At 34.0% G+C, this 25,456-nt stretch overlaps 1 protein-coding gene across 1 annotated transcript in view; it reads right to left on the reverse strand.

Moving 5' to 3' along the window:
- The window catches only part of LOC117180505, a 163,119-nt gene that overhangs the window by 132,035 nt on the left and 5,628 nt on the right, over positions 1-25,456 (reverse strand). The window contains exons 3-7 of the mRNA XM_033373001.1: positions 10,378-10,717; positions 9,818-10,180; positions 9,566-9,732; positions 9,187-9,497; positions 8,880-9,063 (exon numbers count right to left, since the gene is read on the reverse strand). Coding sequence (XP_033228892.1) covers positions 8,880-9,063; positions 9,187-9,497; positions 9,566-9,732; positions 9,818-10,180; positions 10,378-10,717 — 1,365 coding nt within the window. The remainder of the gene's footprint in view (positions 1-8,879; positions 9,064-9,186; positions 9,498-9,565; positions 9,733-9,817; positions 10,181-10,377; positions 10,718-25,456) is intronic.

Genomic DNA, 25,456 nt, shown 5'->3' on the forward strand with positions numbered 1-25,456 from the left:
AAGAGGGAGCTCTTCTTAATATTTTGACACCAAAATCATGTCGATACACCTTACCGACTGCGAGTAAAGCCACCCACGCTTTAACTTGACAGACTGTACTGGTAGTCATTGATGTTTTGAGCAAGTTTGTCTGGGTTGAACCACTTCAAAGTAAAACTGCATCTGAGGTTAAAGAAGCATTTGTACAAATTCTGCATAGAACCGGTGGTAGAATACCAGTCTACCTACAGAGTGATAAAGGAAAGGAATTTATTTGTAAAGTTTTTCAAAAATTCTTGTCAGATGTTGCAATACAATTTCGTTTTACACGGGATCCTAGTGTAAAGGCCGCCATTGTTGAACGTTTCAACCGTACTCTCAAGGAGCGTATGTAGCGGTACATTACACACCGTAATACTCATCGATGCATTGATGTTCTCCAGCCAATAGTACATGCATACAATAATGCTCGTCATTCAAGCATACACATGGCTCCATCTACAGTAAATCTCCACAATGCTGATATAGCTTGTTCAAAAATACAACGACGATTCGTAAGAGAAGCCGGCCGTAAAAAAGTACCTAAATATAGTGTGGATGATGTTGTACGCATCAGTCTTGCTAGAGACATCTTTGCAAAAGGATATGAAGTTGGCTGGACAGAGGAGCTGTTTGTTATTAAAAAGGTTATCACCTGGAGAACACATGCACCTATCTTATACGAATTGAAAGATTTAGCTGGAGAGGATATTGATGGAATTTTCTATTAGCAAGAATTGGCTAATGTTAAAAATAAGGACGTAGAAAACGACGAATTCATTGTTGAAAAGGTGATTCAAACAAAGGGTCGCGGGGCTAAGGAAAAGCTTCTTGTAAAGTGGGTTGGGTACCCCGCCAAATTCAACTCGTGGATACAAGCTACAGAGCTAAGCGCTCTACAATGAATGACGAAGACCAGTTTTATCTCATTTCACCACGTGATAGTAGTATAAAGTATTTTTCACAAAATACAATCACCCACTTTATCACTTAACTACCACATGAAATTCGACTTCATGGTCGTTAGGTGGTGGGACTCACAGAGATACAGTTTCCACGATCATTTCTACATGTGAGAGGTGAATCCAGTATGGAAAATCGTATCTCAATTGTACCAAAATCAATTGTAGAGAAAATAGGTATCATTGAAAAATCTACAATTGAAAGTGTTCCAGTAAACGAATCTAGTAGTGTCGATTTAGCTATATTCGAAAATTCTGACAAACCACGCGATAATAATACCATTTCAGCTGATGAAGGTTTTAAACTAGAGCTGTTTAAAGGAAAGTGGAAACGCCTTATTACATCATTCTTTCCACCGGGAGTTTATTCACAAATGGATGACCTTATATGTGCTATAAATAATACCCCTGAAATAAATAAGCATGTAGTTGTTAAACAAGAGATATGTGAAGAGGATTGTAAGATTACTGGTCGTCACTTTCTTCTAATCAGTGAGAAGATATCTCAAATTCTAGGTTTTACACCTTATACACTTTTACCTATCGATGCATACATGGCAGACCATCCACCAAGTTTATCAAATGGTCTACCAAATAAACTTGTTGTATATGGTATTGTGATCTATGCGAACCACGTATCACTGAAAATGTAAAAACACCACTCTTACGAGCCGTACCGGTGGATACGAAAAATTATATTTTTGGTTCAATACAGGTGACAAATTTTTCAACACCTCATCATATTCCTATTCTTAATACTTTTTTCCGTACAATCGAAATAGATATAAGGGACCATTTAGGAATTGCTGTACCATTTGAGCTTGGCACGTCAACCGTGACACTACAATTCAAACGGATTGCGTAAACATAAGCCATTACACAGAATACTATACATCTCAAGTCGGAGGTGGAGGTATTTCCAGAATTTACATTGGCTCTTCGTATCAGAGAGGACATGGTATAGGTAGTTTTTTGGTGGCCTGTTTCGACGAGCTTTACCATTTCTTACACGTGGGGCAAGAGTAGTTAGAAAAGAAGCACTGCGGCATGGAATGAATGTTCTTGATGATGTGGAACGTAACATACCATTGAAAAAGGCTGTGGAAACACGACTCAATAAAGCTGGAAAGGAATTGAAGAGACGAGCCATGGAAAAAGTGGAAAGCGTGATGAAAGTATCAAGATATAAATTGAGTGGGAAAAGGAATAATCTTTAGTTGTTCGGCGTTTGCAGAGTGTTAAACGTCGCGGGAAAACCTCGTAGAAGAAATAAAAAGAGTGGAAAAATCAGGAAGAAGATAAAGAAGAAAACAGTAGTCAAGAGAGAGAAAAGTTAAAAATGTAAAAGAAGAGCACGACCAAAAAGTACAAAAGCATCGGTAAATGATATTTTTGGAAACAAGTAAAAATGTCATTTTTACACTCACACTCGTGCGAGTTCATGAAATCGCAATCAGATCTCTTTTCACTATCTCCAACACAAACGTCCATAGAAGGCTCTCAATGGGTGCTTTATAAGCCAGTTTCATCTCTCACAGATGACTCGCCCATCGAGTTTGTAGTTCCAGGTCAGGGGGATGAGTACATTGATCTTGCACATACACTTCTAAGTGTAAGAGTCAAATTAATCACTCCTAAAAAAACTACAGAAAATACTTAGAGTGTAGAATCCGTTGGTCGTGTCAAAAATTTACTACATTCCATGCTTAACCAGTTGGATGTATACTTTAATCAGAAGCCTGTCTCGCCACCAAATAATGCAAATGCATAAAGAGCGTATATTGAATCTCTGCTCAACTATGGGCCAGCAGCGACAAAAAGTCATCTCACATCAGCATTATGGTTTGACGATACAGCAGGTAAAATGGATGACAGCACAACGCAGAACCAGGGTTTCGTCGATTGACGACTTGAACTGGATGAAGGAGGAAAAATTGATCTGATTGGTCATTTGCAGTGCTTTTTTTAATCAGGATAAATTTCTCTTGAATGGTGTTGAACTTAGAGTTCGACTGGTGCGTTCTAAGGATGCTTTTTGTCTTATGGATCCTACTAATCGGGCTTATCTCCATATTGAAGAAGCATCTCTTCTTATTCGGCGTGCAAAAATCAGCCCTGGAATTCTACTTGCACACGCAAAAGCTCTTTCTCAAGGTACGGCCAAATACCCACCTACCAGAGTAGAGGTTAAAACAGTCACAATTTATTCTGGTGTTAAAAGTAAAACTCTCGACAATGTTATACTCGGGCAACTACCGAAAAGAGTTATCATTGGATTTGTCGAAAATTACTCATTCAACGGTCATCGTACTAAAAACTCCTTTAACTTTAGACACTTTAATATCAATCATTTCTCTCTCTGGGTGGATGGCATGCAAATCCCGTCAAAGCCTTTGCAACCAGATTTCTCGAAAGGAAAGCTATATATTGATGCTTATCATACTCTGTTTTCCGGAACGGGGATTCATTTTATGAACGATGGAAATAATATTGATCGTTTTGATTACGCAAATGGATACTGCTTCTTTGCATTTGATCTTACTTCTAATTTTTCTGCAAATTGTCAATCACACTTGAATCTCGTTAAGAATGGCAGCCTTTGTATTGAGCTTCGTGTAAAAGAGACACTACAACAAACTATTAATTGTATAGTCTACGCAGAATACGACAATGTCTTGGAAATTGAAGCGCCCGGGCAAGTTATAGTATATTACAGCGGTTAAAACCTGCACAGACCTGCATAAACCTGTTTAACAGAACAATGGGCAATATAATCGACATACAAGGCTTTCGAGATATAGATGACCAGTTTATACCAAAGGAAGTGGCGGTTGTTTCTGTGGATCATAAATACATAGCCCATTGGATTGTTGGACCGCCATATCTATTCTCTGAATTTCCTGCATGTTCAAAATCACAAAATAACTGGATAACCTGTCACTATCATGGAATTGACTGGTTCGATGGAGATATCCCACTGAAGTTTTTATATTCAAACCTTCGAGGAGTTGCCAACACTGCATCACAGATTTGCACACGTGATCGGGAAAAAGCTTTGGTTTTACAGATAATCACCAGCAGACAAATCATAAATTTGGAAGAAGTAAACTGCCCAGCCTTCAAAAGATTCCACGACAAGAGAGATTTATGCTTTCTCCATGGAGTTAGAACGGAAGAAATGTTCAGATGTGCTCTCAACAATGCTATGAAACTGCGTCATTGGCTTGGAAAACAACGAGAAGAAGAAATTCTTTGTAAACTGTCAAACAGAAAGTCTATGTACGGGAAAACAATAATTGCTAGGAATTCAGTTCCAGATGGTGCTGACGTCAAAACTGAATCTTTAGATAAGACAACTGATTCTAAGCCTTGTCCTTACGAGATTGTTAACATAAAACATGAACAGTCTAAAGATATTGCAGGTAATTCAGATTTTACAAGTACCCACGATTGGTGTATACCCGACAGATTAAATTCCCAAAACCTGGACAAGACCGGCTGGTATTGTGGTTAAGACTGTTGACCACACTCAACCTGGTTCCCACTGGATCGGAATCCATATCGACGGAAGCGGAACAGGAACCTACTTTGACAGTTACGGGATACTGCCTCTTATTCTTCAACATCTTCATCGTCTATGTAGAAACTCCAGCCTCTACAGATGGAACACCAAACAACTACAGAGTACCTCTTCAGATGTATGTGGTCAGTTGTGTGTCATTTTTCTTCATCATATATGTAATGATGGTACTTTGCGTCATTTTATTGATATTTTTACGGACAATCTATTCGATAATGATCGCATTGTAGTCAATTTTCACAAAAGACTTTTAGAGAAGTATAAACTCAAAAGTATTAGAGCTCCGGAATCTAAACAAGGCGGTAGATGTGCTTGTTCACTACGAAATAAAAATCGGTTTAACTCGTGTGTACAATCATGTTCGTCGAAACTCGCTACTTTGTACCTTTTGTAAATATCATGTATATATGTATATTGTATAGGTGTTTTTTCTCTTCTCTCATGTTTAATAGTTATTCTCACCACCTTGCAAGTGTACTCTTATTTATAGAATAGAATTAAGAATTTAGATGGAATTCTTTTACTACGTTTCCCAGGTACCTATATTTACATCGCTAGAATTAAGAATCTAGATGTAATTTTTTTTAGAAAATATCAATAAAAAACATATGTAATCAAGAAAATAATGTTTTAATTAATTTACCTGTCCTTTAACTATTTATTTTTATAAAGTACATCAGAGGATTTTTTAAATAAATAATTTTTATAATTAAAATTTCTTACTTCAAAACATTAGATTAGATGTAAGACGCTCCCATAATATCTGTAATGGCGAACCCCCCATACCATATTCTCCATAATATCTTTTATGGCGGACTCCCCGCTCCAAATTTCCCATAATAGATGTCATGTCTGACCGCTTACACCAAATCCCATAATACATGTCATGGCGGACCCCCCACTCCAAATTTCCCATAATATCTATCAGGGCGGAACCCCACTCCAAATTTCCCATAATATCTGTCATGGCGGACCGCCCACTCGAAATTTCCCATAGTGTGCGCTCTCTACTTCCGAGCCAGAAAATTTTACAAAAATTTATAAAACTAACACCAAAATTTTATTCAAATTTTGGAAATTTTCGTCAAAGCTTATGATAGATGGGTACAAGAGTTGCAAGTTATCCCAATAAAATTTTCAATTTTGATCAAAAATAAAAGAGTTATATACTTTTGCAAATTTTGAAAATGTTCTGAAAAATAGAAAAAAAAAACATTTCTGATGGATTAGAAAATTTCATTTAAATTTATGGCTAGATATTAAATATATTTCGAAACTATCTCAGTTAAATTGTTTGATTAGACAAAAATTCAAAAGTTAGAGCTTTTTCAAAATTTGAATAAAATTTTGGTTTTAGTTTAATAAATTTTTGTAAAATTTTCTGGCACGGAAAAAAATACTTGCAAATTATCCTCAAGACATTTCTAAATTTTATAAACATTCAAAAAGCTATATACTTTTCAAAATTTTGAACATTTTCATAAAAAAAGAAAAAAAATTGTTCAACAGGTTAAAAAATATCAATTTAAATTTCTACTAGATATACAATATATGAATTTCGAAACTATTATCGTGGAATTTCTTAATTATACAAAAGTTCAAAAAGCTGAATTATTTTCAAAAATACGCAATTTCTTTTGAGATCCGTGAGTTTAAAACGTTGTTTTTAGTGGATTTGAACAAAGTTTACTAATTATCTTTATGAAGTTTTACAATTGAACAAAAAATATTGAGCACCAAGCGCGAGTTTCATAATAACAATGTAATTGTCAAAGCCGTAGGTGCTTTGAGAACCTTCTTTGAAAACAAATCGAAAAAATTTCAGTTACAATTTATGGCTAACTTGACGCAAAGCGCCGCGCGCACAGCGCGAAATGAGAATGTGCCGCGCGGCGGGCATATTTTTTTCCTACTTTTTATTACCTTTCCTAGATGTTTACCGTAATTCCCTTTGCCTTAATTATTTTTCCCATTTCCCCTTTCACTTTTTCCCATTTCTGCCTTTTACTTTTTTCTTTCTCTTTTCACCCTTTACGGTTTCTCAAATTTTTCCTCCCCCTTACCTTTTATTCACTCACTTTTACTGTTTCACTTTTCCCTTCGCCTTTTATCCTTTTCATCCTTTCTCTGTTCCCTTCAACCTTTTTCCTATTTCCTCCTTTCCCCTTTTCTTTTCCCCTTTCAATTTTCACCCTTTTTGCTTTTCCCCTTCTATTTTCCCCATTCCTGTTTACCGTTTTTTCTTGTTCACCTTTCGCCTTTTCCCTTTGTACATTTCCCCGTTTCCTTCACCCTTGTTTTTTTAAATATTCTTCCCTTTCTTCTTTTGTTCTGCTCTTTTCCTTTTTTTTCATTTCCTTGTTTTCATTCCCCTTTTTAACCTTCTCGGTTTCTCATTTTCTCCTTCCCTTTTTCTTTTCCCTATTTTCTTTGTTTCTTTCCCTTTCCCCTTCCTATTTTAACCTTTCCCTTTTCAAATTTTCCCCGTTCCATTCAGCCTTTTGCTCTTTTTCTCATCCCCCTCTCCTTTTTTCTCTAATCCTTTCCCTCTTTCCACTCTACTATTTTCTCCTTTTCCCTTTTCCCCTTTCGTAAATATTTTATGATGAAAGGGTTTAAGAAAAAAGCACTTCATTTCATATCATATGAATTTATAACTTGTGCCAGGCGTCCCACTTGTGTGGTGTAGTGAATGTATAGCAGGCGTAAAGTTTTTTGTGTAGCGAACGTAAAGTTTCATGTTGGCCCGGCGGTGAAGTGCGCATGTGCGAAAGCCACTGGGCTGGAAGCGGCTACATTCCGCCTGTAGTGGCGCGTTTTCAAAGGGGGTCGGACCAAAATGTACTTTTTGTCCAACCTCCCTTGAAAATGCATCATTGCATGCACGTAAAACAGGCCTAACGTGACCGCTTTGAGCCCATGCGACGTTCGCACGTGCATTCTCAACCGCCCGGGCGACATGAAAATTTACGCCCGCTAAATAGGATTTAGTGCCCGCTACATAAAAATTTACGCCCAATACGAAAAATTAAATTTATCATTAAAAACATTAAATCTTCCGCCTTTTAAGTACGATATTTCTTCCTTTCACTCATAATTATAATTTTCAAGAACGCTAAACATCCTTTCTCTGCTTCACATGTTTGTTTTGATGAAGGCTTGTTTTTAAGGGTATTTTGGCCTCACATAAAGCGGTATTTTAACTGATCATTTAATTTCGTTGACAGTTTGTTTGGCATATTTATCCTCCTCTTAGATTCGTTACAAATTACTGAGAAAACGGCATATTTATACTTTAACTCTTCATCAATTTTCGATAGATTTACGTAAAAAATTTTTATTCGCAGAAATTGATAAATTCCCTACATATGTTCTGGTGTCACGATAAAATTTAAAAGTTGCGGATGCAAAGTATCTTAAGATTTCTTTATTTTTGTATGTTCAACATTTTGTGTGACTTTAAACAAAAACCGGTGGTCATTCATCTACGTTTAACCCTTACTATCCTGCACTCAACCAGCATGAAAATGCTTTTCTATCTCGTCTTCAAAATTTTATAACCTCTATCCTTCAAGAATCAAGTAATCCCATATCCTTCTTATCTTTCTAAATAGCTATATTCTTATCCATGTAAATCCTTTTTTAGATCTTCTGAAGTATAAATATAGAATAAAAAGAGAAGTCCCGTTTCATTGATCTTGGATATAAAGTCTGAAATTCGAAAGAATAAAGGTAAATACAAATTAAAAGAGGTCGACCCTAGTGGAATGGTAGAAGGGTATAAAAGTGATCAAAGAATTAAAATTTAAGAGATACAGTGCGCGTATTTGGCAGCAAAGCAAATCTCTATCTTTATATCTAAAATGTCTGTAGAGGAAAAGATACATCATATATTTTTCCACTTTTTTCTATCAACGTATACAAAAAACAATTTAAAAATGTATAGTTGGAAAAGAAACAGTTTTAAACATTATGGTATAAATATGGTACAAAATTTTTATAAAAATGGTATAAAGTACAGGAGAAAATTTAATTATGAATCTAGTACCTTAGTTGATTCCTTTCGATGCTTTTCAAAAAAATAGTAGTTTTATATTTTTTTCTGCCAAAAATAAAAACTCCCGTTTAGAACTAAGTAAATAAAGAATGGGTATTACAAATGAATAAGCAAAAAATTAAAACGAAAGCTTACTTTTATTAGTATGTTTATTTCCTTAACAGAGTACGTCTTAAAACAAATTTTAGCTAATCAAATATAATTTAACAAAAACTTAAGGAGTTGTGAAGCCATGTCTCATTTCGTATTTCTAAAAGAGTTATAATTTACTCGGAAGCCATTTTCTCCAGAAGTTCATCCGGCTTGCGTAATAATTATGCGACTGAGACACTGTTGGATCTGCATTATTGAGGATATTTCCAATCTGAAGAAAAATTGGATCTTGTGCCTTAAAATTATATGGCACCCAACAGTTAACAGTCGTCAACTGTCTTGATGTTGGTACACTAAATAAATTTTTTCAAATATTATAATATACAGAACAGATTTATATTCGAGATAGAGGATTCGTGAACTAATCGAAAGACATATTATTTAATACGCATGAATATCCAAAGACCAAAATTTACCTGGTTGTAGCAAAGGATGTCCAGAGGTCCACCATTAGTTCACTGACAAAGATATCTTGTTTTAAAAAAGTAAGGTTTGGTACTCCCAAGGCAGAGGGTGGAAATGGGAAAAGATATAATACTTCATCACCGTGAGAAACTCCCAGATTTCGATTTTTGTCTATTGAGGACCAAATAGAGATTGCTCCTCGATAACCAAAGCTATAAAAGTAAATTGCACTTTTCCATTTTGATGCAGTTTTCTCCAGCATTCTTATTTCTGGATATAAGAAGGTAGCATCGCTGATATAATTTGTGAGACTTCGAATAAACTGTATATAAATAACATTAATGAAGAATAGTACTATATAATAATAAATATAATAATATATAATAATACCTTATCCTTGTTAGAAAAATCAATCAAATTATTAAAATAGAATTCTTTGACAGCTTTTGTGAATCCTTTTTCATTGTTGGCATTGAAAACTTCCCCAGCCATATAAGGAATTATTTGATCCAGGTTCGATTGGACGAAAGAAAACAATGATGTATCAGCATATAAGACTGAAATCCATAAGATTGTACTTGTACTTTTGAGCAAAAACTTAATTGAAATAGATTTGCGTTGTTTTAATGAAGAAACACTCACTAGCTGTATTTACTAGGCCTTCGTCTGTTACTTCTCCAGTAATATGAGGTAAATCCTTCATTTGATTTTGATTTAACAAGTTTTTTGGACTATCAGTTAAAAATGAACCGACAGCTTTAGGTTCATCTGTAGGGGTCCACCAGATTTGTACAAATTCTGCTAATTTTCCGAATATACTATTCGTTCTAAGTAAACTCTCTACGCTCATTTTTCGAAGACAATTAACGAAATTGTCGGTAGTGTCCAGAGGACAAGAAACAAGTGACGAAATTTTTCTGGAGTATTCAATCATTCTGCTCCTTTTTGTGTACGCCCAGAGGCATAACGGACTGCCACTTTGAATTATATATTGGTGGAATAAACCTATAGCAGTACGTTTGTAAACTTTAAAATTGTATATTTCTTACTTATGAGTTTTGCTAATCCGTCATGAAATTAATGAAATAAAATAGAACTGTTTATCATATATTTGTAGGGCTCCATACCCAAAGGAAAATTAAATCAATTAAGAAATGCTTATTTGAAACCTGTATTGGTTATTTTAGAAAATATGAACTTACCATTACTTGCTTTCGAAAGTGCATGTAAAGCTACACTGGCGCCTCCGGCACTTTCTCCAAACAATGTCACTCGTTTCGGATCTCCCCCAAAAGCTCGAATATTGTATTGGACCCATTTCAATGCCTGAACCTGGTCTTTTATTCCAAAGTTTCCTGGTGCTGCTGAATCACCAGTGCTCAAAAAGCCAAGGATACGGAGTCGATAATTTATAGTTACAAGAATGATATCCTTATCCAAAAGGTAGTTTCCAGGATAAATATTACTACTGCCATCCATGAAACTACCTCCATGAATCCATACCATGACTGGTAATAAAAAATTTGATTTAGTTTTTTTCGTCTGAAATATTTATGGAAGTAATCAGTCAGGATGTCTACGAAATTTCGCGTACCAAATTTTTTACTATTTTCCCATTTTTGCCGATAGTAGATATCAAATCTCCTCTTACTAAATGCATGAATATTATGATATCTTATTATATTTGTACAAAGTAATATTCTTGTAATTTATGGTGTTAAGTAAAAATTAATATAATTGGTTTATAATCGCCTTAGACATTTCCGAACTATCATCGCAACCATGGCGATAGTTGCCCTCTTCAGTTAATTAATCCAAACTTTTTTTCACACATACTATAAAAGAAATGTAATTCATCCAATCAAGATGGACCAAACAACCAGGACGAGACAAGAGAAGGTTTGTCAATGAGTTACATCGTTTATAGTAAAGGAATATCATTTCCTTATTTGCTTAATTAAAAGCTCCCGCATTTGCCTTAAACACCACACACAAGGTGCTTCCGTACAACCCAAACGGAAAACAATCCATTAGGAAAATAACCGCCCCGAGAGGGGCTCAAATGATCTTAATAACAATCACTCTTTGATTAAATATTCGAAACTTCCTAGATCTACTCAAACCGGAATAAAGCGCCAATACTTCAATAATTAACGACCATATCCGATCAGCTCAGACCGCAGAAGTACTGAAGTACTTCAAATAAGCGCAAGATCCAAATCAGATCAAACCAAAACGGATGACAACATTAGTACTTTCTATAATCATAAAATCCAGTTCGGATCAGGTAAAACTGGATGAGTACATCAACACTAAAAAACAATATACCTGTTGGATATCTACAATAGCGCCACCGAATTAGAACTATTGAGAAGAAATTTGAATTTAAATGAAATATTACCAAGAAATCTTATAGTAAATGTAGTGAAACCCCGATACTGTGCAGATTTTGGGGCTGGTGGTGGTGGGAAACAAACCCGATTAAGTTCCGCCCGCTGGTAAACGCTTTTGTCTGTTCACGCTTGAGTGACCAGTGCACTCTCCCCGCAGTGCTTTTTATCTACCTTTTTCCTACCTGCGGCGCGGGATTGATTGTCGTAAGAACTATATCGGGGAGCGCTACTTCGGAGGCTGGTATAGGAGCATATACAGGGTGGACACGCTGGGTCTTACATACATAGCGAACTTGATGCTACCCGAATTGCACAACAGCAGGAAAGAAGCCATTGTACAGAGGTATTTTCATATTTCGCGCCTTTAAGGTTGCATTCGGATCGGCCACTCGGTCAAGTCCTTGCATCTTCGGATCAAGTTTATCATAGCTTCCACGTTTGCGTTCGACACTTCAAATGGATACAACTGTCAAAACAATATAGGTTATGTTATATGGTAATTAAAAATAATAAAAGTGTTTAAGTAATAATAAAGTGAGACATGTGAACTGAGATGTAAACGTAATTTTTTTCTGTGACAATAACATTATGAAATGGGTGCTCAGTGACAAATACTATAAAGTAGTAATAATATTCTGCGCTTCGAGTTGGCGAAGAGTGAATTGTGTTTAACGCTTATTTGCGACAAAAAAAGGTATGTTATAAATCTATAGGATATGTAACCTCGAAATAATGACAGATCGCCCCGGCATGTTTATTATACTTATGATTGATTATTCTTTACCAAAAAAATATCTTGTGGTTTTGTATGTTTATCACTGACAGTGTCGGCAGTAATAATTTAAATAATAATTACTTACTGCCGATTTAACAACCAGTACTTTATAATCAGTTTAATAAGTTACACATTATTTCTGAATTAATTTAATAATAGATTACCATTGTTTTTTTTTCACAGGTCGATCCTAGAAGAAATACACATCAGGAAATGCAGATGAAATTAGTGCCTTTCGGCTTGGTGTGCTTCAATAAACATTGTTGAAAAATCTTTATCTCTGGACCTTGTCACAACACTGGGAATTGATCAGCCTAAAATTAATAATGTGAGTAATTTCGATGGTATAGGCGTATCGAAAAGATATCTCTAAACAATTTAACTTGCCCGGATAGATAGTTATTCCAAATTTAACAAAAACTGGAGAATATATTTATAAATTATAAATTTATTAAGTAACCCTGCAATAAATTTCAAAACTATCAAATTTTTTTATTAGGCCCTCTGCAAATTTATTTATAAATTCCAAGATTACCAAGCTGCCTAATAACTATTCCGGATATAGTACAATTTTCTACATTGATTATTATTCCAAAATTACAAAACTGGCGAATCTTAACTTGTCTTTATAAATTTTAAATTTATCAAGTTACCGAATGTAGTTGCCTAAATTTATGTGAATTATGTAAAAAAAATTACGATTATACGAATAAATTATTCGAAAATTGTCTGCATAATATTTATTTCCCAGTAATATTTTTCAACAAAATAATTTATTCGACGGGGAAGCATTAGAAATTATTATTTGACATGTTTACAATAAGAAAAAAAATTGAGAAAAAGATTCGAACCTACGGCAGCATGGTTACCAGCCAGGCTCTTTTCCACTGGACTAGCTGAGCTTGATGGGAGTCCATGCGCGCGCACCGTTGGAGGTTCTGCACGCTTGGTTAATGTGATTTACAAACGCTCATAGTTCTTACAAGAGGCCAAAAAATCCGGGCAATGATTCTCATTCTTTTTGAAGCAATATCGATTGATGATAGTCTCATTAAAAACTGAATGCCCCAGAAGAGGTTTGCCTTTTTGAGAATTGTAGTCTTGACCCACGGTCGATAACGAAGGACGCCTTGTTACCGCCGATACCGCGTATAGAGTGAAGGTAAAACCTGGCCTGGTGGTTGATTAAAACTACAGTTACAAAATAACAGACAAGGAATGCCAATTATCTCTGTTTTTTGCTCCACTTCGCAACGTATTTCGCAAAATTCGGGGACACTATCATTAAGACCTGGCCGTTTGTAAAATCGTTAGGTCTCTAGAATTCTTCTATTATGTTAGAATTGTAAGTAAAAAAATAAATTAGCAAACGATTCTAACCATTTAAATACTGCGTCTTTCTGTGTGATTTAAATTGACGGAATGTACACAGAAAAAATATGTAACTATATTAGTTCAATAATACCTTGAACTAATACGCTTCGCATAAATTAGAACTCAGTAGGCAAAAAAGTCTAACTGGATCTCTTCATTTAACTTGTAATTTTATCGGTTTGAGTATAGAACCGACGCTTTAGCCATACCGAATTACATCGATTAATTAAGTATTGAAATGGAGCAGTTCGTCGTGTAAAACTCGCATCATTCATAAGTTGAATATCAGCTGTTCTAAAGCATCGAAACAGATACTGTTCGACTTTTGTATCGGGAATGTAACGAAATTTGAATCACAGTGCGTCGATATAGATATACTCGCTATGCTTCGCTCCGTTCGACTTTTCTGGTTCGAATGACGACGAACAGCGAGGATCCAACAAATATGTATTGTTTAAATTTGAGAGCACGCGATATTTGATATTTAAATAATTATTATTTAATTTTTCCCAACCCATATTATCCGGCGCCTCAACTCAGCGCAATGCTGATGCGAATCTCCTAAGTTACAGATTCGTTGGACCCTCGCTGTTCGTCGTCATTCGAACCAGCAGAGTCGAACGGAGCGAAGCATAGTGAGTATATCTCTATCGACGCACTGTGATTCAAATTTCGTTACGTTCCCGATACAAAAGTGGAACAGTATCTGTTTCGATGCTTTAGAACAGCTGACATTCAACTTATGAACGTTGCGAGTTCTACATGAAGAACTGCTCCATTTTAATACTTACTTAATTGATGTAATTCGGTATTGCTATAGCTTCGGTTCTATACTCAAACGATAAAATTACAAATTAAATGAAGAGATCCAGTTCGACTTTTTACCTACTTAGTTATAATTTATGCGAAGCGTAGTTCAAGGTATTATTGAACAAATATAGTTACATATTTTCTTCGGTATAGAAGTGTTTGTTAGAGAGCGAAATTACATTTAGTATGTTATTGCCACTGATTGAGTCTTGTTTCGGGCTTCAACGACAAATCGCGAAAAGGGTCGCAAGCATTTGACTGTCGAGCGACCAGCAGCAAACAGGCAGGCACGCGCTTGGCCTAGCAAGCAAAGGACGTGTTATTACGAATTTTTGTATAGTCGTTTTTCTCTAGGGTGACGTCCCATGGTAGTATCAATCTTTACACAAAACTTAAGATCCCCTGACATATCAGCCAATAGCAGTGCTTCTGTGTTTTACTAGAAGAATATCATTGACTGAAATATCTATTGTTTTGACATTTGACGCCAAGATTGACGCTGTCATTTGACGCCAATCTTGCCAATGTAAAAGCACAAGGTTTTTTTCACTTGCGTGGTTGTGAATTTACGCGCCCTTTTTTTCAGTAACGTTTGTTTTTTTACGGAAGTGTCGTTGATTCACGCAGACTCTTGAAAATTCAGTACGTATTATATGGGTGAATTAGTTTCCAACTATCTTTCGAACATGCAAAATCGCTCGAAATCTGAGGCCACAACACGTTGATGTTGTCGTTAATGGTCGTTAATGACTCACGACGTTTATAGCGAAGTAATGTTATTGATTTTCTTTACTTAGAAGCTCCCGTATTTTGCTGCACCTCGAAGCTCAAGGTGTTTCGGTGCAACTCGAGTAGAAAACAGCCTACTAGTGTAAAAAAGAACATGGGAGGAGCCAAAATAATCTTAATAACATTCACTTTTTCATAAAATAATGAATCCTTACTGTATTCACTCAAACTAGATACAGATTTGTGTGGAAGTTAAGGCTAAGTTGGTTAACGGATTGTGGCAACGACAGCTGGCAGAGAACGATAAAAGGAGAGATGGTTTAAATTTGACTCATTGCCAGCGGGGAAAGTAGCACAGAGGAAAAAGGGATTTGAATCGGGAAGTTTCCAGTACACCGAAAGGGAAGAACAAAGAAAGGAGAGCACGGGGAAAGTGTAGGAATATGGCAGAAAAGAAACGATTAGGAGTGAAGTGCGTGAGATCAACTGAGGCATTAATCAAAAGAAAGAGAGTGGATAGTGGAAGCAGTGCTTATAAGGAAGATAGAGGATGAAGTTTAAGAATCCAAAAATGTTCAGATCGCCACCGGAAGAAAATATTTTTGTAGAGAAGGATAATTTCAGTATCAAATTCGAATGCCTCCCTCTGGAGGGGCCCCCACCTATACCGCGAGTGGTTCGGATATTTATGTCCAGCAACGTTCATTGGCTACCTCGGCGTTGTATCGATACCTCTACTTTAAGCCACCTTTCTAACTGCGCATGCGCCGAAAAGCGCGAGTCTATTCTGAATCAATAAAGACATACTATCAATAATAATGCTTTTCGGCACATGCGCAGTTGAAATAGTCGCGGTTCGTTAGCATACGATTGATTAGCATGACTGAATTTTCATTTCCTGGAAATAGTACAATTTGCTAACTAAAAATGAATATAATAGAATCAGAAACCGAGTGAAATATTTCGCGGCATATTGAGTATTCCAGCATGAGCTCACGTTTATGGACGGAAAAGTTGAAGTATCAGGAAGGTTAGCACAGTTGTTGACCACTGTTCATATACGTATAAAATCTTTGAGATAGGAATGCAGACAACTTGTTTGGATAAAATAATCTAAAAGTACAAGGAGTTATAAAGGTCAGAATTTTCAAATGTATCAAGCTATGATAGGTGGTAGTTTAGAATTATTTTCTCAGTCATGTTCCATTCTTTTATCGATTCGAGATCTTTCAGTGTCACGAAATTAAATATCCAAAATTTGAGGTTACTGTATAAGATCGGGTAGTCTCATCTCAAATTTCGGAGAGTGGATTGTATTTCGAGACACTGAAAGGTTAACAATCGACAAAAGAAGGGAACATGACTGAGAAAATACATTCTATATCTAAAGAATTTTACTATTCTGATATTTATGAGTTACTTTTACGTTTGGAATATTTTCTTAAAAAAGTTATCTGCATTTCCATTACGTCATATTAAAATACTCAATTCAAACTTCCCGCTCTTCGGTCCTCTTTTTAATTAGTCAGCCCGTCTCACGGGACATAAATGGAAGTTTACTGTATATAAGTATGCGGAGTTTAAATAAAATCGGAGAATTCAGCTATTCGGAACTGCACCCAAATATAATTTTAAATCTAAATAATTATAGTGCAATTAATAGTATAATCTTGGATTATTTAATTTAAAAAGTCAATTAAAATTTAATTTTTTAAATAATAAAAAAAGCTAAACATCATTCATAACATTCGAAATTAACTACTTTAACTAAAGCTTTATAATCAGATTAAGCTAATAATTTAATTAAGTTCTCTATTTTCGTGATACTTATAACCATTCTTATCTTATAAACGCCAACTGAGCGGCCGGCAATAAAAAGTGGAAATATCTCGTCGGTGAGTAAGAAGCAGCTATAGAAAATTGCCTACAAAAAATCAATATACTTTCACGGCTGTAAAAAGTAGCAATAGAATATTGGCTGTAAAAAGTAGAAAACGGTGTCGGTGAATCGGCTCTGTTACACGCTGCAAAGACAAGCCTCGTTCAAAGCCGAAATTGCACGAGGACGAACCCGACCTCGCCCGACTGGAAGATTCGCTTTCATGGCAACGTTTTAAACGACTGCTTTGCGATAAATTCTAAGAGAAAATTGAAAAGAGATCACCAAATATGTTTTATTTTTTCCTAAAATTTTTTAAAAGTGTGTAAAATATTTTTTAGACTTTTAACATTTTTCCGTATTAGATAATTTTAGAAAAACTAAGGAACATAATTCTTTTAAAGCCTTCTTGTGCAATTTTTTTGCACATTTTTCTTAAGTTTAAGTAAGTTTCTTAAGTGTATGTTGGTTTAAATAATGTACTTTCAAATTTGAGTAAGTTTAAGAGACGTTCAGAAAATTTATACGATTAAAAAATAATTAAAACTGGTAAAGATTTTTGAGGAATTTTGTAATGTTTGACGAAAATTAAAGAAAATTAAGGTTCCTTGAAATAACTTTAGAAAAATTTTAGAAATGAAAAAAATTTTAAATGTAAAAAATATACTTTAAGAGCTGTAAACGAATCTCGAAAGGTTTCAAGAGCAGGATTAATTTTGATTTAAATGCTTGCGAAAATTTAGAAGATTATAAGGAAATTTTCTAACATTTTGAATGATATCTCCAACTTTTGAAAAAAATTTGAGTCAGTTAAAAATATTTTCAGGAATTTAAGACGAGTCAAACAGATAAAAAAATATTCCGAAACTTGAAAACATTTCAGAAATTTTATTAAATATTTCTTCATTTCTCACCAATTTCGTAAACATTCCTAAGCATGTTTGAAAAGGACTGGAATCCAACCTAATGTTTTGTAATATTTTGTAAAATAAAAAAATTTTCTTAAAATATCCTAGAATATTTTCTGACACATCTGATTTATTCAAGAATCTTTTTTGAATTTCCTTGGAAATCTTATACTAATTATATTTATATAAATTAAAAAAACAAACTGATAATCCTTATTTTCTTGTTTTTCATCTTCAGAATTTAATTTCAACTCGAAATAAAGTGTTTGAAAACTTTCAACAAATAAATATTTATTCGAAATTTCGATGTTATGTAATTATTAATATCATCATTTATTTTTTATGGTAGTGAAAAAAGTTTTAAATTTGGGAATTGCAAGTGGTACTTAGGTTAATTAAGTTCAATATTTGTATGACTACAAAAATATTAAAAAAGCCTTTATTGTTAAAAAAGTTGTTTGGTTTATTTAAAGACAATACTTCATCTTAAAACCTGTTTTTTATTTAGGAAACGTCTGTAATGTTTTCAAACATAATATAAAAAATTTAACGTAACGACGATGAGGGTAGGGCCAAAAAGAAATGCTACGGTCTGTCACATTGCGCAGGGAGGGGGGAGGCATTTTAGTAACTAGTGAACATATTTTTATAATATTTTTGCTTGATTCTGCCGCAGGGTCAAACATGGTACAAAAAACCGATGTGAAATTTCGAATAAAAACGATTGCACTCTGCATTGAAAAATCTGGTTAGCTGATCCAACTGATTAGTTAGTAAGATATCGTACTGCTATTTTATTAATTCATACTGCTATTTTATTAGAGAGTGCAGCCATTTTATTGGTTACAGTGACTATTCAGTTAGTAGCAGCAATTAAGAAAATGGTTGTCCCAACTAATAAAGTAGCAGTATCATATCTCACAAACTAAATAGTTGGTCCAACTAACCATTTTTTCAGTGTGTATACATTAATTTAAAAAATGAACAATTTTAATACTTTTATCTATTTTCCAATATATCATTTCAATATGATACACATTGACTTTAATTTTTTAAATTCTTGTAATTTGTTGGTAATTTTTCTAATTTTACGATATTTTTTACTGTCTTTGGCCTTAGGAAATATATTTCACAAATAAAATTATAGAAATATCTTCATTACTTTATAAAAGGCTATGAAAACTTGCCGTTGAAATGATACCAAATTTTTTTTATTGTTAACAAACGGTTTTACATGCTTTAACCTTTTGGACCAGTTGGAGAAGTAGATATTTCTTTAATCGCTTTTCAGTATATGATTTTTCCCTAAACACGAAGCAGATTAAAGACACTTAAAAAATCAAAGTAAAAAATGTAAAAAATTCATTTTAGTTCTTTGTCAAAAAAGCCGATACATTTTTTAATAAAATTCCTCTCTACATGCACATGCATAAAAGGCAGCGTGAATACTGCCACTTGCTATTTACAAAATTCATACTCTTCGAATCATCAATTCAATTGAGTTGAAATTTGAACAAAAACTTATTTCAACCTTAATCTGCAATTTTCTCACTGGAGGTTTTCCATTTCTTAAAATTTGCTCGATAAACGAAGCGCTTGAAGGTTGAACTTCATGTTTCTTACATTGTCTACAACACAAAACTAACAGTTTCTATGTTCATTAAAGTATTTAAGTTTTTCTTTCAAATATAATTTTCAGAAAATGTAGATACGCAGTTGATATAGTATTAATAGAATCTAAAAATTTTGAAAATGAGCTAAATTAGCACGAGTTGAAGTGAAGAAAGGACGACCTTTTTTATTTAAAAAAATGTACTTTTTCCAATTATTTGAAAAAATGGACAACCTAGAAATTTTTGTAGACGGAAAAAAGATGTGCCCTGAAATTGTTCACTTGAAATAAGTTTCACGCAATTAAAATTTTTTTATTCAAAGTACATATAAAATAGGTTAAGGCATAATATAAGTGTGTGTGTGTATACAATAAGTAAATAAAGAATAAAGAAAGTCGATAAGGGAAGAACTATCATACTTCTTGTTTGCGAAAAAGGGATTCCTCAATTGTCAAGTACGAGAACTGACGTCAATGAAACAACCATAATTAATTTAAAAAACTGAACTCTTCCATTTGAGTCCAAAAGATCAAATATTTAATATTTAATAAAAATATTGTAAACATTTTCTTCCGCGGGTGGCGTGGAAAGGAGTTTTATCAAAAAATGTGCCGGTTTTTCCAACAACAAAAAAACTGCATGCATTTTTTCCCTGTCTTATTTATATTTTTTAAGTGTTTTTAATCTGCTTTATGTTCAGGGAAAAAATCAGATCCTGGCAAAAGATAAAAGAAATATCTATTTCTTCAATTGGTAGAAAAGCTTAAAGCCAAATTTTTAGTCCGTTCGTTAACATTTTTTAAAGTTTTTGGTATCATTTCGAAGGTAAAAGTCTTCATAGTCTTTTACTAAATAATGGAGATATTTCTATAATTTCATTCGTAAAATCTATTTCCTAAGGCCAAAGATGGTAAAAAACATGTAAATATAAAAAAAATTACTAACTATTTGAAAGAATATTCTTAATAAAAGTCAATGTGTAACACATTGAAATAATATTTTGGAAATTTTATAAAATTATAAATATTGTTCATTTTTTAAATTAATGTATAAACAACAGTTTTTATTACAAATTTCATGGCGTTTTGTACCATATTTGACCCCAGGGAAGAATGAATTAAAAAATATTCTAAAAATATGTTAATTAGTTATTAGAATGCCCCACCCCCCACGCGATGTGACACAGACCATAACATTTCTTTTTGGCCTTCCCCTCATCGTCGTTACGTCAAATTTTTGATATTACCTTTAAAAACATGAAAGACGTTTCCTAAGCAAAAAAAGGTTTTTAACATGAAGTATTATCTCAAATAAATAAGAATACACTTTATTTGTAGTTAAAATAAAATTCTGAGAATTGAAAGAAAGAAAATAAGTATTGTCAGTTTGTTTTTAAATTTATATAAACATAAGTATTATTAGATTTTTAAGAAAATTGAAAAAAGATTTTTAAATATATCATACCTGTCAGAAAATATTTTACGATATTTTAAAGAAATTGTTTTATTTTATAGAATATTACAAAACCGTAGAAAAAATTCGAGTCCTATTCAAAGATTATTAGGAATGTTTTAGAAATTTGTAAGTAATCAAGGAATATTTGATCAAGTTTCTGAAATTTTTCAAATTTGTGAATATTTCTTATCTATTTTACTCTTCTCAAACACCTGAAAATATTTTCAACTGCCTCGCTTTTTTCTTAAGATTTTAAAAAGTCATTCAAAATGTAAAAAATTACATTATAATCTTCTAAATTTCAGCAAGCATTTGAAAAAAATTTGTTCCTGCTCTTGACATAGTGAGATTCGCTTAAAGCTCCTGAAGTTTATTTTTGACAGCTTCAAAAATTTGTATTTCTAATAATCTTCTAAGGTTTAAATTATTTTTGAATCTCTTGAATTTTACTTATTTTTTCTTGAATTTACTCGAATTTTCATATTTAAAAAAACGTGATAATCTTACGGATTTGAAAATTTCGCTTTAAAATCTTCAACACTCTCTGCAGAAAATTGTAGGAAATCGTTTGATAGTTTGATTATTTCACAATTGTAGGAAATGTTTGATATTTCTGGAGGCGACAATCCTCACACCATCCTAACACAAAGGATTCCGATGCGTGAGGTCGACATCGCCGATGTCGAACAGCAGGTGAAACAGTCTTCTTGAGGACACGATTGAAAAAAATTATACAGCTTTCTTGCCATAAATCAGAAGTGGGATACACTTCTGCTCACTTCGTGGAGAGTGCAAAGTTACAACGATAGTGCTGTGTATAGGGAGTTTCCATTATAGTGATCATGATTATCAGTGTACAATCTACCCTCATAAATGAAAATAATTGGTATCCGAGAACATAAAAGATACTAATGGGATATCGATATCGATATATTGAAAATATCGATATCGATATATTGAAAATATCGATATTCAGAGTCCGATATATCGATATTTCATGTCGATATTTAGAAACCGATATATCAAAGTCAATATTGATATTTCGTCATAATTTCCACATCGATATCCCATCAATATTTTTTCACTTGACAGAATGCGCTTTTTCGTTGAATAGCGAGTGAAAAAACAAGCAACAACTGAATACAAGTAAACGTAAGTAGACCTTATATTTTTCATTTATTATTTATCTTTGTATACTTTCTAATCTGTATTATGCGAATATTTGTAAATAATAGAAGTCACGGGGAGCATGGGCTCAATTAACCTCAAAGGCATAAAAATGCAATATATGTTTTGACTTAAAATCTTACGAATTTAGTGTTTCATATTGCACTCAATATGGTATTTACCTTAATTTTACTTGAAAGAATTTTGTCCATTGCTATCCTATTTTCGTGATACATATCTCTCTGTCTTGTGTGTTCATACAGTTATCGGGCTACGTTACTTTTTAGGGTGGGGGTGGGACGGGGACGGGGGTTGTCTAAAATTGTTAACTTAGTTTATGGACAGCCCCTTACATAAAGTATTCTTTTTTCATAAGAAAACAGTAACTACATTCTAAATTAATTACTTCTATGCAGTTACTGCTGTCTCACTCGGGAGACTTATTTAAAATATAGTTTCTGTATTCTTTAAAAAACAAAAGTTCTACTTGTTTAGATTTATTACCTTACAACTATTAAAATCAATTTATAAATTTATAAATTCTTGTGCTATATTGTATGATTGGAATGATAAGACGAAACTATTTGGCGGTTTGCAGGGTCCGGGGATATGCGAAAGTATGGTATGATGAGTTGCATGAAACGCAATTGATTCGGCTTGTATCTTCTCATTCCCTAAACAACCATTTCAGGGAGAACTTAGTTTTATATTTTGCTTAAAGAGGCAGTTTTATACGAAATATTCCTGATCAGGATCTTCAAACTTTTTGTTTTATAAAAGTAGGAAAATGAAAAAAATACAAGCCTTATTTGGCAGAAGATAAAATTGTTGACTTTATTATTCGTGATCTCCATGATGAGAAAATATGTACCACCGTACTTTAAACGCGTTTTGAAACCCTTGATGAACTCAATATTTGACAAGCTATTTTCTGCGAAACGGGAAATAAAGCTAAAAAGAGGAAAAAGATCAAAAATACATGTGAGATCACAAATGAAAAGCCGAAAGTAGAGAAGAAAAGAAAAATGCATGTTATCACTGCAGGAAGGCTGGTCATCGTAGATATGATATCGTAGTCCGTGCAAAGGTAGCCAAAGTAAAAAAATCTACAACGAACGAAAACGATGTGCGGGAATTTTCGGAAAGCATGCCATAGAGAAGAAAGTTGTCAATCGAAAAAAAATCGAATCAAAAATTTAAAAAGTCCTGACTAGCTGATACGAAAAGAAAGTTGTATGTGTGTCAAGTAAACAAATTACAAATACGAAATCCCATTAAACTATGTACTGTAAACAATATTTCGGGTGAGTGTATAGTTGATCTGGGGAGCGATTGTTTAATAATAAGATTAAGCGGATGAGCAATCATCGAAAAAAATATTTGTGGCACGAGACAAACTTGTGACTCCTAGAGTAAAAGCTATTGTAGATGTAACTGATGTAGACTTGAGACAGACAATACCGCAGATAGGTCAATGGTTCTGTTAGAAGTAAACCTTTTCGTTGAAGATAGAAGGAACATAATTGAGAGAGATATTCAAATTTTGAGAGTAGATGATTTTAAAGTCATAGGTCAATTAGTTTCGCTGCTGAATCGAAAACGTACGTCTATCGCGCTGAATACCGACTTACTCGTATAAAAGAACAGCGATCTTTTCCCGGACATGTCAACTAATTTAGAGAATTTATTAAAGATTTTTCTGAAATATTTGCCCCTTTCACTAAATTACAAATTCGGTTCAAGGAATAAAACACCTACTCGCAGACAAACCGATACTAGCTCTTTACGATCCTACGAATGTGACAGAACTACACACAAACGCAAGCGCGGTTTTACTAGGAGCTATGCCATTACAGTAAAAAACGACGAAAAACGAGTTGTGTCGTATTACAACCGAAAGACTTCATTTTTTGAAAAAATTTCATTCTCATGATTTAGAAACACTCGCAATATTTGAGGAACTTAAGGCACTTCGTATATATCTGATTGGAATCAAGTTAACTGTAGATACTGATTGCTGTACCATACGCGCAACAGCTGTAAAATTAGGCATAAATCACAGAGTAGGTAGATGGCGGGAATAAATGCAAGACTTTCTTTTTATAAAATTTATCGACCTAGTCCCAACGGACACATGCAGATTATTTCAGTTGAAATCCGCAACAGCAACAGCCGAATCTATAGGTCATATGTAAAATTCTAGAAACTGGGGAAGTTCAACCAGATACGAAGCAATATTTTGATAGGTATGACTTAAGAGGTGGGGTGGTTTTTCGTATAACTGAAACAGGAAACAAATGGGTGATATCTCGAGCGTCACGATTTATTATCTTAAATATGTATTGATGATCAAGCATATTTTGCGACTGAAAACACATTGGAAAAATAAAATAAAATTACTGTTTCAAGGGTGTTAGAAAATATATTGCCTAATACGTTAATTCTTGTTTATACTGCCTGTGATATATATCTAAGTCAGGGCGTAAACATAGCCTGTTGCATCCTATACAGAAAAGCGTAATCTCCTTTCATACTATACACTTAGATAATGTGGGTCTCTTTATGAACAGAAAACGACACAATATCCACAAATTGGCTTTAATTGATGGGTCTACGAAATTCTGTATCATCGAGCCGCTGTAAGATATCAGAAATGAATGGGTCATCAAAACACTGCTGCAAATGTTTGGAATCTTTGGAGTACGAAATCGAATCATCAGTGACCAAGGCAACTGCTTTCAATCACATCGTTACATCAAGTTCTTCAAAAATATGGAATAAAACATATTCCTAATGAAGTAGCCAGCCTAAGAGCGAATGGGCAGGTTGAAAGAATGAATCTTACCATTCGTGAATCGCTGTCAACGACTAGTATTGGTGCACTAGAAGACAGCTCGGCCGTTCACGTGAGGAAAGGGCAGAGCGGCATTAATTGCACCACGAATCGGAGCACCTAAGATTTCCGCCCAACTTTTTTACAAGTATAAGCCTCGAAGATCAACAGATAATGCTTTTGTAGGAGCAATTCGATAGACTTTGGACCAGATTAAGTTAAAGGCATTGCCAAAGGAGGCTAGATGAGTTACTGATGAGAAACAAGCATGGTAAATGTCTCGATTTGACAGTAAAAGGTTCAAACTGCTGCAAAAGTCCGTTGCGCACATTGTTCTGTTGGCAT

The sequence above is a fragment of the Belonocnema kinseyi genome, chromosome 9 (assembly GCF_010883055.1).
Source record: "Belonocnema kinseyi isolate 2016_QV_RU_SX_M_011 chromosome 9, B_treatae_v1, whole genome shotgun sequence".
In the NCBI taxonomy this organism is placed as follows: Eukaryota; Metazoa; Arthropoda; class Insecta; order Hymenoptera; family Cynipidae; genus Belonocnema; species Belonocnema kinseyi.